Source organism: Bos javanicus, chromosome 9 (genome assembly GCF_032452875.1).
Source record: "Bos javanicus breed banteng chromosome 9, ARS-OSU_banteng_1.0, whole genome shotgun sequence".
Lineage (NCBI taxonomy): Eukaryota > Metazoa > Chordata > Mammalia > Artiodactyla > Bovidae > Bos > Bos javanicus.
In genome coordinates, this window is record NC_083876.1 from 40,649,499 (window position 1) to 40,665,452 (window position 15,954).

At 40.1% G+C, this 15,954-nt stretch overlaps 1 protein-coding gene across 4 annotated transcripts in view; it reads left to right on the plus strand.

Moving 5' to 3' along the window:
* AK9 (adenylate kinase 9) overlaps positions 1–15,954 on the plus strand; it is a 116,588-nt gene that overhangs the window by 50,019 nt on the left and 50,615 nt on the right. For all 4 annotated transcript variants that reach the window (XM_061427577.1, XM_061427575.1, XM_061427578.1 and 1 more), the window contains 5 exons: positions 2,766–2,914; positions 6,810–6,966; positions 7,791–7,905; positions 10,606–10,682; positions 12,135–12,287. In XM_061427577.1, the coding sequence (XP_061283561.1) occupies positions 2,766–2,914; positions 6,810–6,966; positions 7,791–7,905; positions 10,606–10,682; positions 12,135–12,287 (651 nt within the window). The remainder of the gene's footprint in view (positions 1–2,765; positions 2,915–6,809; positions 6,967–7,790; positions 7,906–10,605; positions 10,683–12,134; positions 12,288–15,954) is intronic.

Genomic DNA, 15,954 nt, shown 5'->3' on the forward strand with positions numbered 1-15,954 from the left:
TCAGTTCAGTTGCTCAGTGATGTCTGACTCTTTGCAACCCCATGAACTGCACCATGCCAGGCCTCCCTGTCCATCACCAACTCCCGGAGTCCACCCAAACCCATGTCCATTGAGTCTGATGCCATCCAACCATCTCATCCTCTGTCATCCCCTTCTCCTCCTGCCCTCAATCTTTCCCAGCAAATTCAATGAGTCAGTTCTTCTCATCAGGTGGCCAAAGTATTGGAGTTTCAGCTTCAACATCAGTCTTACCAATGAACACCCAGGACCGATCTCCTTTAGGATGGACTGGTTGGATCTCCTTGCAGTCCAAGGGACTCTCAAGAGTCTTCTCCAACACCACAGTTCAAGAGCATCAGTTCTTCTGCACTCAGCTTTCTTTACAACTCTCACATCCATACATGACTACTGGAAAAACCATAGCCTTGACTAGACGGACCTTTGTTGACAAAGTAATGTCTCTGCTTTTGAATATGCTGTCTAGGTTGATCATAACTTTCCTTCCAAGGAGTAAGCATCTTTTAATTTCATGGCTAGAGTCACCATCTGCAGTGATTTTGGAGCCCAGAAAAATAAAGTCAGCCACTGTTCCACTGTTTCCCCATATATTTGCCATGAAGTGATGGGACCAGATGCCATGATCTTAGTTTTCTGAATGTTGAGCTTTTAAGCCAACTTTTTCACTCTCATCTTTCACTTTCATCAAGAGGCTCCTTAGTTCTTCTTCACTTTCTGTCATAAGGGTGGTGTCATCTGTATATCTGAGGTTATTGATATTTCTCCCGGAAATCTTGATTCCAGCTTGTGCTTCCTCCAGCCCAGCGTTTCTCATGATGTTCTCTGCATTGAAGTTAAATAAGCAGGATGACAGAATATAGCCTTGATGTACTCTTTTTCCTATTTGGAACCAGTCTGTTGTTCCGTGTCTAGTTCTAACTGTTGCTTCCTGACCTGCATATAGGTTTCTCAAGAGGCAGGTCAGGTGGTCTGGTATTCCCATCTCTTTCAGAATTTTCCACAGTTTATTGTGATCCACACAGTCAAAGGCTTTGGCATAGTCAATATATCAGAAATAGATGTTTTTCTGGAACTCTCTTGCTTTTTTGATGATCCAGCAGATGTTGGGCAATTTGATCTCTGGTTCCTCTGCCTTTTCTAAAACCAGCTTGAACATCTGAAGTTCATGGTTCACGTACTATTGAAGCCTGGCTTGGAGAATTTTGAGCATTACTTTACTAGCATGTGAGATGAGTGCAATTGTGCAGTAGTTTGAGCATTATTTGGCATTGCCTTTCTTTGGGATTGGAAGGAAAACTGACCTTTTCCAGTCCTGTGGCCACTGCTGAGTTATTCCTCTTTAAAGAGAAAACAACAAGACTCACCCCCAAAAAGTTCTTCTTGCATTTTATCTACGAGTGAAACTATCAATATAAGGGAAATTAGGAGATGTAGTGTTTTTAAACAGCTAGGCACATTGCTGACCCTAACAAAATCAGCATTCTGTTACTACGGGAAAGGAGAACTGGATATTGTGTAGGCAAGTAGTATCTTGTGGCACATTTAGTATTTTTGCCTGGCTATTTCTGCTTCCTCATGTCCCCTTTCCCAGGCTATGAGATCTTGGGTTCTTACGTCTGACTATCCAGGAATTGCTGGTTTTCTGTATCTCTGAGAATGGACTTCTCACTTCATGACAGAGAGAGCAGCAGGAAGTTGCTCCTCAAAAGTCCTTTGGGATTTTTTCTGCGAGAGGATCAATTAGGCTCTGGCAGGAGACCCTGATGGATGGAGCTCAGAAAGCACTACTGGAAAGGCTGAGGTAGAAGAGTCGCTCCACAGTCTGGTGGCGCTGCCAATCTCATGTCCTGTTAGACACATGGATAAATGTTTATATCATGGTGCAGCCTATAAGCCAGTTCAGCCATGTAAGAAAACATTCAGCACACAGTGAGGCAGGAATCAAGGCTAACACCTGAAAAACCAGCCTATGCTACCTTTTTTTCCCATTCTCTTGCCCACCCCCTCTCCTTTTATTGTCCCATGTAGTCTCATGCATACAATTTAGGGCTTCCCTGGTGGCTCAGTGGTAAAGAACCCTTCTGCAAGTGCAGGAGACATGGGTTCAGTCTCTGGTCTGGGAAGATCCCACATGCCACAGAGCAACTAAGCCTGTGCACCACAGCTATTGAACCTATGCTCTAGAGCCCGGGAGATGCAATTAATGAGCTCACGTGCTGCAACTACTGAAGCCCACATGCCCTAGAACCCATGCTTCACAACAAGAGAAGTCTTCAAAACTAGAGAAAAGCCCCCGGCTAGAACTCTTCCCCAACTAAAGAAAAGCCCGCACAGCAACGAAGATCCAACACAGCCAACAATAAATAATAAAAACAATTATTAATTGAAAGCATTTATTTTGTTTTCTGACTCATTCTTTAGTTGCCTGTCTTTTAGCTTGACTCCTGGAAGCCTTTGCTTCCTACCTCTTCTCCCTGGTTTTCTGAGTTTTTACTCCTGCCTGACATGAGTTTTTTTCTTGCCTCATATGCTTTTGTTCTGATGCACTGGCTTTAAGCCACTATTCTACTGTTTTGTGATTCCAGACTTATTTCCTCTCTAGTTCATTTCTCCCTTTTTCTGGCATGTTCAGCAGTAACACAAAGAGTGCTTCCTTGGGTTAGGTATTTACGATCATGTTCTGTTGCAAATAACATTGTCTACTAAAATTATTAAGGGCATTAATGTATTGATTTACTTTACTTTAGATGTAACAGACTATGAGATAGAAGAGGTAACTGCTGATCATCCAGAAGTTCTTTCCATAATAAATGAGACAGTAAAAATGGCAAAGAATATGAACTTTGAACAGCCACATGAAAAAATTGCTGAGGTCTTAGATGAAGTTCTCCAAGAGGTAAGAAATCCAGAATCTTTATTTTTATCTCTGATTTCACAGTATCTGAGAAAATGTTAACCTGGTATATGTACAATTATATTTGAATCCCATATGGCAGTGTTGAAATCTATAGCCTCCTAATTCACGTGCATTTTACAGTAACACTGTTAATATGTAATGTACCCTGCTGCTGCTGCTGCTAAGTCGCTGCAGTTGTGTCCGACTCTGTGCAACCCCATAGACGGCAGCCCACCAGGCTCCCCTGTCCCTGGGATTCTCCAGGCAAGAACACTGGAGTGGGTTGCCATTTCCTTCTCCAATGCATGAAAGTGAAAAGTGAAAGGGAAGTCGCTCAGTCGTGTCCGACTCTGTGCAACCCCATGGACTGGAGCCCACCAGGCTCCTCCATCCATGGGAGTTCCCAGGCAAAAGTACTAGAGTGGGTTGCCATTGCCTTCTCCACATGCTAGCAAAGTAATGCTCAAAATTCTCCAAGCCAGACTTCAGCAATACGTGAACCGTGAACTTCCAGATGTTCAAGCTGGTTTTAGAAAAGGCAGAGGAGCCAGAGATCAAATTGCCAACGTGCTGGATCATCAAAAAAGCTAAAGAGTTCCAGGAAAGCATCTATTTCTGCTTTATTGACTATGCCAAAGCCTTTGTGTGGATCACAATAAACGTGGAAAATTCTGAAAGAGATGGGAATACCAGACCACCTGACCTGCCTCTTGAGAAATCTGTATGCAGGTCAGGAAGCAACAGTTAGAACTGGACATGGAACAACAGACAGGTTCCAAATAGGAAAAGGAGTACGTCAAGGCTGTATATTGTCACCCTGCTTATTTAACTTCAATGCAGAGTACATCATGAGAAACGCTGGGCTGGAAGAAGCACAAGCTGGAATCAAGATTTCCGGGAGAAATATCAATAACCTCAGATATACAGATGACACCACCCTTATGGCAGAAAGTGAAGAACTAAAGAGCCTCTTGATGAAAGTGAAAGAGGAGAGTGAAAAAGTTGGCTTTAAAATTCAACATTCAGAAAACTAAGATCATGGCATCTGATCCCATCACTTCATGGCAAATAGATGGGGAAACAGTGGAAACATGAGACTTTTATTTTCTTGGCTCCAAAATCACTGCAGATGGTGACTCTAGCCATGAAATTAAAAGATGCTTACTCCTTGGAAGGAAAGTTATGACCAACCTAGACAGCATATTCAAAAGCAGAGACATTACTTTGTCAACAAAGGTCTGTCTAGTCAAGGCTATGGTTTTTCCAGTAGTCATGTATGGATGTGAGAGTTGTAAAGAAAGCTGAGTGCAGAAGAACTGATGCTCTTGAACTGTGGTGTTGGAGAAGACTCTTGAGAGTCCCTTGGACTGCAAGGAGATCCAAAGTCCATCCTAAAGGAAATCAGTCCTGGGTGTTCATTGGAAGGACTGATGTTGAAGCTGAAACTTCTGATGAGAAGAACTGACTTATTGGCAAAGACCCTGATGCTGGGCAAGATTGAGGGCAGGAGGAGAAAGGGACGACAGAGGATGAGATGGTTGGATGGCATCACCGACTCAATGGACATGAATTTGGCTATGGTCCAGGAGTTGGTGATGGACAGAGAGGCCTGGTGTGCTGTGGTTCATGGGGTCACAAAGAGTTGGACACGACTGAGGGACTGAACTGAACTGACAGCATTATAACTTTGTTTACATGTCCATCAATGCCTATTAAATGTAGCACCTCAAGGCAAGAATACCAGATCAGTTATCTTTTTCATTCCCTCTGCGTTTTTCAGTGCAACTGAACAGAAGTGCTCAATAAATGAGCTTTTATGGTGATCTTTTCTCACATTTTCCAAACAGCACAAGAAGTTCAAACAAAGATTATTTAAAATTAAGACGGAATTTCTACCTCAAACTATAGATTTCTCTCAATTGCAACTTCCTATTCCTTGAAAGTGTTAATATGGCATCTATGTTGCTACATTTCTAAGTATGATGTGAAAATCTCTCAGTCCTGTCAGGACTCTTTGTGACCCCATGGACTCCAGGCCAGAGTACTGGGGCGAGGAGCCTTTCCCTTTTCCAGGAGAATCTTCCCAACCCTGGGATCAAACCCCAGGTCTCCCAGATCTCAGGTGGCACTGCAGGCACACTGCAGGCTTATCTAAGTATGATAGTAAGTTTATTAATAAAAAGGACTTCTTTACATGAAAAAAGACTGATAAAAATGCTCTGGTTACAAGTGGCTTTTTTAAACTTTTTATTTTGATATACAGTTGTATAGGGCAATGGAAAAAATAGAACAGAAAGATTGCTGTGAATCTAAAACTGCTCTAAAGGGAATTCCCTGGCTGTCCAGCGGTTAGGACTCAGGGTTTTCACTGCCAGAGTCCAGGTTCAATCCCTGGTGGGGGAACTAAGATTTCACAAGCTTCATGGCATGGCCAAGAAATGAAATTAAGTTAATAAAAAATAAAATTGTTCTAAAAGTAAAGTTTATTTTTTAAAAACAGAACTACCACATGAACTACCAAACCTACTTCCAGCTATATATTCAAAAGAATTGAAAGCAGGGTTTTGAAGAGACATCTCACACCCATGTGCATGGCATGTGAACTGTAGTTACCATGCTGTACATTCCACTCTCAGTACTTATTTATCTTGTAACTGGACGTTTGTACCTTTTGACCATGTATGTGTGCGTGCTAAGTTGCTTCAGTCATGTCCAACTCTTTGTGATGCTATGGACTGTAGTCTGCCAGGCTCCTCTGTCCATGGGATTCTCTAGGCAAGAACACTGGAGTGGGTTGCCATGCCCTCCTCCAGGGGACCTTCCTGACCCAGGGATCAAACCCGCATCTCTTGCGGCCCCTGCATTGCCAGTGAATTCTTTACTGCTGAGCCACCAGGGAAGCCCTACCTTTTGACCCTTTCACCCATTTCCTCCCACCTTTTCCTCTGTCTCTGGCAGCCACCAATGTCTTCTCTATGAATTTGGTTTTTTTAGATTTCACAATAAATGAGGTCATATAGTATTTGTCTTTCTCTAACTTATTTCACTTATACTACTTCATTATAGCTTTTCCCTCCTAATTCTCTCATGTGAAACTTTTCCAAGTGTTTAAAATTCTTTTTTTTGCCCCAAATGCTCTTCATTCAGATGGAAATTTCAAAAAGCAGGTAAATCTGCATAAGCCAAAGGGTTACACTGGTCCTCTCAAGATTTCTTTCCCTTGACTTCTAATATTCTGTGACTTCCTGATTGCATACAGATTTGTTTAAAACCTTCGGAACTGGTGTATTCACAGACCCACATCACTAATCTCCACATTTGTATTGAAGTTGTTATAATTGGGTGGCAGGTGGGGGATAGTTTAGCAGAACTCACAAAGCACCTGCAAGATTTGTTTTGAATCAGTTTCTTTCTATAGCTGTTAGTAAACGTCTCAAGACCTCTCAGCTCTCACTTTAAAGGCTAAAAATCTAAAGGGAAGTAAAGAGCATTGTCACTTAAAAAGGCAGACTGAGCACAGACCTGGTGACTCCAGGGACCAGGGAGTAGAGTAGACCAGGGGCCATTGTCACCTGAGACCATGTTAGAAACACAGACTCATGGGCCCTGCCCTTGACCTTCTGAATCAGGATCTAGGTTCTGTAATACTGAGTAAGATATAGCAAGCATGTTTTGTTATATTTATTTAACAGAGGCTTTTGCTTCTTGTTCTTAATGTACAGCTTTAGTGCTTTCAAATTGTTTCTCTTTTAAAATTAAGTGGCTCTTTTTTTTTCTTCTGAAAGTCAGAAGAACTCAAAAGATATTTGGTTAAGGTCCAGGAAAGTGACATATCAGGGTAACATCCTTGACTTGGATGCCTATGATGGTAATTTCAGTGTGTCATTTTTCACAGGTAGTTGAAGAAAACAAGAATAGGTTTTATGGTGCCCCCAAATATGGAGGATGGATACTGGACAACTGCCCTCTTGTGAAAGAACTCTGGATGGTCTTAGTCGACAAAGGAGTTCTACCCGATTTAGTCATCTGTTTATCAGACACAGAAAACAATGGTTGGTAAATACTTATCATGTCAATTCAGAGTGAAGTTTTTACTGCTGATAATATTTTTAGTTTATATTTTTATGAACTATAAAATGGAAAACTCTCCACCTTCCCTGGATACAACAAATACCACCCCAGCAGTCCCTTCATGACCTAGAGGTACACAAAAGGAAACATCCAACCACTGAGTAGGTGGCCACGGATGGTATGCTGGGTCACTGGATGCTCCAGTACACTCTTATCATTATTCTTTGGAGCTGAGCATTTAACAACCCTCATCCCAGTCAGCATTATAACTTCTGAATGAAAAATATATAAGGCTGAGGGCAAAACTATCTATTAATCCTTTTTCCCCTCAAATGGGAAATACTAAGTAGATAAAGATAGCAGAACTAAATTTTAATTTCTGTCACTGTGTATAAAGCTATAGTAATAAAAAATTATGGCACTACCAGAAAAAAATGACATAGACCAATCAAACAGAACAAAGAGCCCAGAGATAAACTCACACATATACAGTCAACTAATATTTGATAAGGGAGCCAAAAATATTGTTATTTTGCATCTTAAGGGAATATATTTGAAAAGAGAATTTCCAGGGGGAGACTGTATTATACTACTTTTTATGTTTTAGTTACTTATAGTATAATATATACCTTTTTAGAAGGATTTAAGATGGTCTGAAAAAATCTGGGCTCTATTTAGATAAATACTTAAAGGAAAGTATATTTGGATATAGACAGAAATAATTTTTCATTTCTAATTTCCAAAATATATCTCACTATATTTTATAGAGCTTTAAAATTAATATTACTGTTTATCTGTATTTCAGGAAAATATTTATATAATAGACTGTATTTAGAGAATAAACAAGAAATTGACTCTAAGATTTTAGAAAGATTATTAGATGAACTACTAAAGGAAAGAAAAGAGGAAGAAGCAGCAAGGTAATCTGCCTGGCACAATAAATGAGATTAATTAACCTTTTACAACTGTTAAAAATCTACTTATGATTTATATTTATAAAATGCCTTTAACATCAAAACAGGCCTACTAACAAGATCCAATTCTAATTCTAAGAAAAATAGTAATTTCATAAATATTCCCAGAATCTCTAAAGTATATAGCTGTGGATATTTTCACAGTCCCAAATCAGACATTCTAAACCAAATGTTTACTTTCAAAAGACATTGTGAAAAAAAGTCCTGATAGTCCAGAGGCTAAAACTTCAAGCTCCCAATGTAGGGGGCCTGGGTTCGATCCTTGGTTGGGGAACTAGATCCCATATACCTCAATTAAGAGTTTGAATGTTGCAACTAAGACTCAGTGTAGTCAAATAAATATATATTTTTTAATGAACACAGAGAAAGTATATATTTTCTACTCTATTTATCTGTGACTTAATTTTACTAACTAGAATCCACAGGTCAAAGAAATAATATAAAAAGTGAAAATACACTTGTGTCATATGACTTAAATTCAAAGCTTGACTAAGTTCTACATAAGGTAAAGAACAAGACTGCTGCTAAGTCGCGTCAGTCATGTCCGACTCTGTGATCCCATAGATAGCAGCCCACCAGGTTCCCCTGTCCCTGGGTTTCTCCAGGCAAGAATACTGCAGTGGGTTGCATTGCCTTCTCCCAAGAACAAGACTAGTTATTCATAACTGATAGGTTCAACATCAAATGCTTATTCTTGAGACTTCCTGGTGGTTCAGTGGCTAAGACTCTGAGCTCCCAATATGGAGGATGTCAACTCAATCCCTGGTGGGGTAACTAGATCCCACATGCCACATTAAGACTTGGTGCAGCCAAATAAATTAATTAATTAAATACTTTTAAAAAATTGGTCAGAGATGCAATGCAACTTGGTTGGAAAAGAGATAAAATGTATAGGATTTAGAATTACATTTTTGGCCAAATATCTACAGACATACTGATTGTACCTGTTTTCCAGCATTAGTTTCCAAATGTGCTGGTCAAATGCAAGATAATTTCTTTTATCACCATTTGTCTTTGATCTACCCAAGTAGTATATGAAAGTAGCTAGAAACTGGCAGCAAAATTCTTCTTCCTCCTTGTCAGATTTTAGATTCTTAGCAGCCGCAACATATAGTATCCAGGTTTTGGATGAGGAAAGCATCACAAAAGAGCCCTACCTAACTAGAAAAGTAGAAGAATTGCCAGTTCACACACTACCAAGTAGGGAAGCCATGCAGAAACAATGCTCAGTAGTCTCAAAGGTCTGGGTGATGAACAAGAGAACTCAAATTACACTAAGACTTCAGTCTGGATCACAGGGTCACAGGGTTTAGAATATAGTGAGACAACACTTCCTATTAACAAGAAACAGGATTTGTGGTCCAGTGGTTACAAATCTGCCTGCCAGTTCAGGGGACACTGGTTCAATCCCTGGTCTGGGAAGATTCCACATGTCTCAGGGCAACCAAGCCCACGTACCACAACTATAGAACCCACAGCCTAGAGTCTGTGAGCTGCAACTACTGAAGCCCACACACCCTAAAGCCCATGCTCTGCAACAAGGGAAGCCACCTCAATGTGAGGCTCAAGCACCACAGCAAGAGTGTAGCACCTGCTTGCTACACCTAGAGACGAGCCCGGGTGCAGCAACAAAGACCCGGCACAGCCAAAGATAAATAAACCAAGGTACACACTGTTGGGAGGAGAGGTGTAGTGATATATTTGAAGAGAATATGTGTAAAGATTTTCAAAGGAAGGGGAAAAGGACACCAAAAGAACACTGAGTATGAGAGAATGACCCACCTACAGAACAGTCTGAAGAAGACTGTCCAGAGTGGCCTACTCACATGAATGGGCTCTGCTCCACTTAACTGGTCCCCTGTTGGTGACTGCTCAATACAGTTTTTTGATACTGTTTTTAAAAATGCAGTCAACATTCTTATACATGTTTCTTTGTGTAATAGTATGCCAATACCTGAGGGCTAAATTCCTAGTTCTTCAACCCTAATGAAAAACAGATTCCCTTATCCCAAACCTCTTTAAATTTCATCATTACTTTGTTGAAAAGAAAATAAATTAATTTTCTGAATACAAAGGAAATTTGCAAATTTTCAACTTATTCATACAGAAAAAACTTTAAAGTGCAAAAAATGTGAAATAAAATTTAAAAGCTGTCAGAATGCCACCATCCATAGATAATTACTATTAACAGTTTGTTAATAGTCACTTTATTCTAGTCTTTTAATCTTCATTTATATACATTTTAAATTAAAAATTTGTATTATACATAGTTTTATATTATACCTTTTTTCACTTAACTCTATGCTGTGAACATTTCTCATTTAATCAGAGGGAAAATGATACCAGCTGAGAGTTAGACAATTCTTTATCAATTTTTCCAGGTTTCCTAATTAATAGCCAGAGTTTTTTAAATACAACATTTTAACTTTCCTTACCAAAAAAAGATCCCCAAAACACACAAAAAATTCTGAACATTAACTAGCCTCAATATGAGTAAATTAAATGTTTATGTGGTAAAGTAAAAGGTATAGTGAATATTATAAATGATTTATTCTTTATTTTTACTATTATAAGCCTTAAATTCTATGATATTGTAAGATATTTGAATTTCCAAAGATAACTACATTTTGGACCTTTTCATTTCAGAAAAGTCAAGGAAGAGGCATTAAGAATAGAAGAAGAAAATCGAAAGCTATTGGAAGCTATGACTGCAAAAGCAAAAGGCAAACACAAGATTATATGATTAATAATGTGTCATTTGATTTTGTGTTGTGACTGCAAAGTTGCAGTATTTACAGAGAATTATAAACAGAGTGCAGAGAAGGCAATGGCACCCCACTCCAGTACTCTTGCCTGGAAAATCCCATGGACTGAGGAGCCTGGTAGGCTGCAGTCCATGGGGTTGCTAAGAGTCGGACACGACTGAGTGACTTCACTTTCACTTTTCACTTTCCTGCATTGGAGAAGGAAATGGCAACCCACTCCAGTGTTCTTACCTGGAGAATCCCAGGGACAGGGGAGCCTGGTGGGCTGCCGTCTATGGGGTCGCACGGAGTTGGACACGATTGAAGCAACTTAGCAGCAGCGGCAGCATAAACAGAGTGACCATGTTTCCCAGTTTGCCCGTTAGAGTCCAGGTTTATGCCCAGGTTCCTGAAATATCTGTTTGACTCCCTCTCCTTCTCGTTGTGTTCCAATTTGGATAATGCACTGTATGATCACAGCAGTAATGAATTCATAGAAAATGGATTCCTGACACAGACACCTACTCACCCACCTTGTAAGAGGGATACACGGCAGGACCAGCATGTGCAACATGTTTTTAAATTTTCTAGTAAGCACATAAAAAATAAAAAGAAACAAATGAATTACAATAATCCCTCAATATCCATCAGGAATTGGTCCCAGGACTCCTGCAGATACCAAAAATTCATAAATTCTTAAGTCCCTTATATAAAATGTCATAGTATGTGTGTATAACCTAAACACATTGGCATATACTTTAAATCATCTCTAGATAACTTATAATGCCTAATAAAATGTAAATGCTATGTAAATAGTTGCTAGCAAATTCAAGTTTTGCTTTTTGGAACTTTCTGAAATTTTTTTTCGAATATTTTCAATTTGTGGTTGGTTGAATCCATGGATACAGAACCTGAAGATTCAGAAAACCAACTGTATATTTTATTTAATACACTATATCCAAATTATTATAACATAATGCAAATTATGTTAAATTTAATTAACATTTATTCATGCATGTAATCAATGCAAAAATTATTGATATGTTTTTATATTCAGTTTTTCACACAAAGTCTCTGAAGTCATTGTGTATTTCACACTCACCGCACATTTCAGTTTGGACTAGCCACATTTCAAGTGCTCAGTAGATACATGTGGCTTGTGGCTATGTATCAGATAGTGCAGGAATAGCCATTCCCTATTAAATGGACATTTGGGCTGTTTCCTGTCTTTTACTGTTATAATATTTGGGACTGCTATATGCTATGGCATATATTTGGGAATATATTTTATATTCCATTTTAATAGATATAATATAGAGAGACTGTATCTATCTTTTTCATTAAGCATCATGCTCCAGGGGTTGTTCCCAATTAAATATCTGCTGACTTAAACTAAATAATTTATTTCTTCTCATTTTTTTGTATAAGCAGAAGAAGCTGAAGCCGAGGCTTTTGAGGATTTTGAAGTTGAGGAGTCTGAACTTCACGAAGGGTCTGAGGCCCCTGAGGTTGCTGAGGAGACCAGGGGGTTCTTACCCGAGGAGTCTGACATTTTTGAGGCCCCAGAAACAGAACATGAATCAGGTTAGACTTTTATTAAAGAGTGCGTCCTTAATTCCACTGCTGCCTATTGGCATGTTTGTGTGCATGTGTGTGTATGTCTGTTGATGTGGTATAAAGTGGAAGCAGGTTGAGATTGCAGAGATGTGGCCCCAGAAAGCAGCAGGTGGCTGAAAGTATGGTAAGAAAGCTGAGTGCTCTGCCCTGGTCCTGGCACTCTTGTCAGGGTCTGCTATATAATTTGGGGCACAGTGTTCAAAGGAAAAAAGACTCATTAAAAGTACAAGAATATAAAGCTCTTTCTTTCCTTCCACGGTCTCTCTTAACTTGTCATAGTACTTTATGTTTGCTGTTTAAAGTCATTTAAAAAAAAAAGTCATTCTAAAAAAAATTAAAATTTTAAGTTCTTAAGCATGAATTTTACCATTCATCTTTATGTTGCCCAATGCCACTTCTAAATGCAAACCTAAGAAAGGATGTGATGAGGTTCCATAGTCATTCATGTCTCTTTAAATGCCATTACCTTCATTCTGCATCTGGAGCAAGTTCTAATTTGAAGGGGAACCATGGTCAGGCCTGTCAGCATCTTCCCATCCCCAAATCACTAAGTCACACTTTTTCCCACACATCGTGGGCCCTCTTAGAATTCTGTGCTCATGATGGGGTATCAGGAACGCTCATAGCAATGAGATGGCAAAGAATGGCAGACAGATCTCTGCTCACAGGTGTGCCCTATTGTCCTGCTGGAGTCCCTTTGGATTTTGCTTACAAAACTCGGTTCAAAGATCAAAATGACAACCAAAGTGCATTAAACTAAGTATGGGGCCATTCTGGGCAAGAGATACAGGACACCCACACAGCTTATATACCCATGAAGCCAGCCCTCCTCAAATGTCCAGTTTGTTGGGTTGGGACAGGGCAAGAAGGAGTCTATATGGCAACGAGAGTCACTCTCATGACTGGAGAGTGGACTTAAGCAGCAAGATCAGGCACTTCATGGTGGTGGAAGCAGGGCTCATAAATGCCTCGAAGCACAATTAGTGTTGAATTACTCCCTCTTCTCTTGAGTATTAAACATTATAGATTCTATTGAAAGAGGACCCAACTATTATTTTAGCTAACTTGCAGGACAGTTTGCACAATATTACAGAATGGCTATATATACATTTTTTTGTTAATATATATGTGTGTGTGTGTGAGACACACAAAACTTGTGTCTCAGAACTAGGAAAGACTAAGGGGTGAGAAGAAAGATAATTAGTCCTTCCTTCCCTGAAACTATCTACACTAGATCTGTATGTGAATCATGTCTTTTATTATCCAGGAAAGCAGTTGTTGATCTGTATCTTCAAAAGTGCTATTAGTTGAGATTCTCCTCAGTTTCACCACACCTACACCCACAACTGAGACTTTGGCCACTTTACAGTATTTAGGAATATCTTTATGGGTATGTCAAGAAATTAAAAGAATGCTCAGGCATTTTTGATGCCATGTGAATAGACATTTGAATGATATTTAACAACAGTTATCAGAACTGTATGTATAATTATTATTCTGGTCAACATCCTTTTGTGTATTTAAGAATATTCTTCATTTTCTGCTTTATTTTATTATGTATTTTTATGCCTCCCTGGAACCAACCAGTGGGTTCGTGTGTTTGCAGTGTAGAAAACTAAACTCTTACTGCAGATGTCTGCAGCAAAGTAAGGGCTTAGTAGTAGGACACCAAGGGAGGGAGTGGGAGACAAGCCTGAGATCCACTCCAACTTGGTCTTTGAGTTGCGGGCATTTAAGGAGGAGAGGGCTTCCCGGGTGGCACTAGTAGTAAAGAACTCACCTGCCCAGTGCAGGGGATGTAAGAGACATGGGTTCAATCCCTGGGTCAGGAAGATCCCCTGGAGGAGGGTGTGGCAACCCACTGCAGTATTCTTGCCTGGAGAATCCCATGGACAGAGGAGCCTGGTGGGCTGCAGTCCATAGGGCTGCAAAGAGTCGCACATGAATGAAGCAACTTAGCTCATGCACAAAGGGGAAGAACAAAGAATCTGCAGTTAATCATCATCCTGTGACATTTCTTAATCATTGTTTTGGGGGTCAGGATGCCTACTGTTTATGAATCTTTCTTTCTTTTTTTTTTTTTTTGCTTTTTCCCCATTTTATTGAAGTCTAGTTGCTGTACATCAAAGTGATTCAGTTATACACATTCTTTTTTTTTTTAATATTCTTTTTCATTATGATTTATCCCAGGTTAGATATAGTTCCGTGTGCTATACAATAGGACCTTGTTGTTTATCCATCCTAAATGTGTTGAAGTGTAATAGTTTGCATCTACCATCCCCAAACTCCCAGTCATCCCTTTCCCTCCCTGTCTCCCCCTGTAACTATGCTTCTTTGTCTACCTCCTGCACTAGGAGGAATTCTTTAAATGCAGTTGTTGTTGTTTTTTCCTTTGTATCCCTCGAACCTACTGGTAGCCTTCAATAAATGGCTGTTGAATGTGTGACTTCTAGATATTTACCAAGGGTCTACTAAGAGCCAGTATACAAAGAGACCAGATATGAGACTAGTACAGTGAACAAATGTGTGCAAGACAGTCCCTGCCCTGAATGGGGATGAGCCCTAGTCAATGGGTAAGATGGACACTGCTGCTGCTGCTATGTCGCTTCAGTCGTGTCCGACTCTGTGCAACCCCATAGACGGAAGCCCACTAGGTTCCTCTGTCCCTGGGATTCTCCAGGCAAGAATACTGGAGTGGGTTGCCATTTCCTTCTCCATGTTTATGAATCTTTTTATGAGTATCTGGTGATTCATGATCCAGGGATCTGTTAGCTCATCTTGCCCTGGAGAAACAACCTGAGTATGTACATTAATGATGTTATCTGATTCTGGTTGATTAGTGTTCACTTAGCACAGAAATGAGCCATGAAATTAAAAGACGCTTACTCCTTGGAAGGAAAGTTATGACCAACCTAGATAACATATTCAAAAGCAGAGACATTACTTTGCCAACAAAGGTTCGTCTAGTCAAGGCTATGGTTTTTCCTGTGGTCATGTATGGATGTTAGAGTTGGACTGTGAAGAAGGCTGAGCGCCAAAGAATTGATGCTTTTGAGCTGTGGTATTGGAGAAGACTCTTGAGAGTCCCTTGGACTGCAAGGAGATCCAACCAGTCCATTCTGAAGGAGATCAGCCCTGGGATTTCTTTGGAGGGAATGATGCTGAAGCTGAAACTCCAGTACTTTGGCCACCTCATGCGAAGAGTTGACTCATTGGAAAAGACTCTGATGCTGGGAGGGATTGGGGGCAGGAGGAGAAGGGGACGACAGAGGATGAGATGGCTGGATGGCATCACTGACTTGATGGACGTGAGTCTGAGTGAACTCCGGGAGTTGGTGATGGACAGGGAGGCCTGGCGTGCTGCGATTCATGGGGTCACGAAGAGTTGGACATGACTGAGCGACTGAACTGAACTAAACTGAACTGAGCACAGAAATGAGGTCAGAGGGGACAAGAAAGGGAATAATGTTTTGAATAAAGAGATTAATCATAAACTCAGCAGGGGAACTCGGTTTTAGGGGAAATCAGTACTTTACCTAATTAGAGAAGGCACTGGCGACCCACTCCTATACTCTTGACTGGAAAATACCATGGACGGAGGAGGCTGGTAGGCTGCAGTCCATGGTGTTGCTAA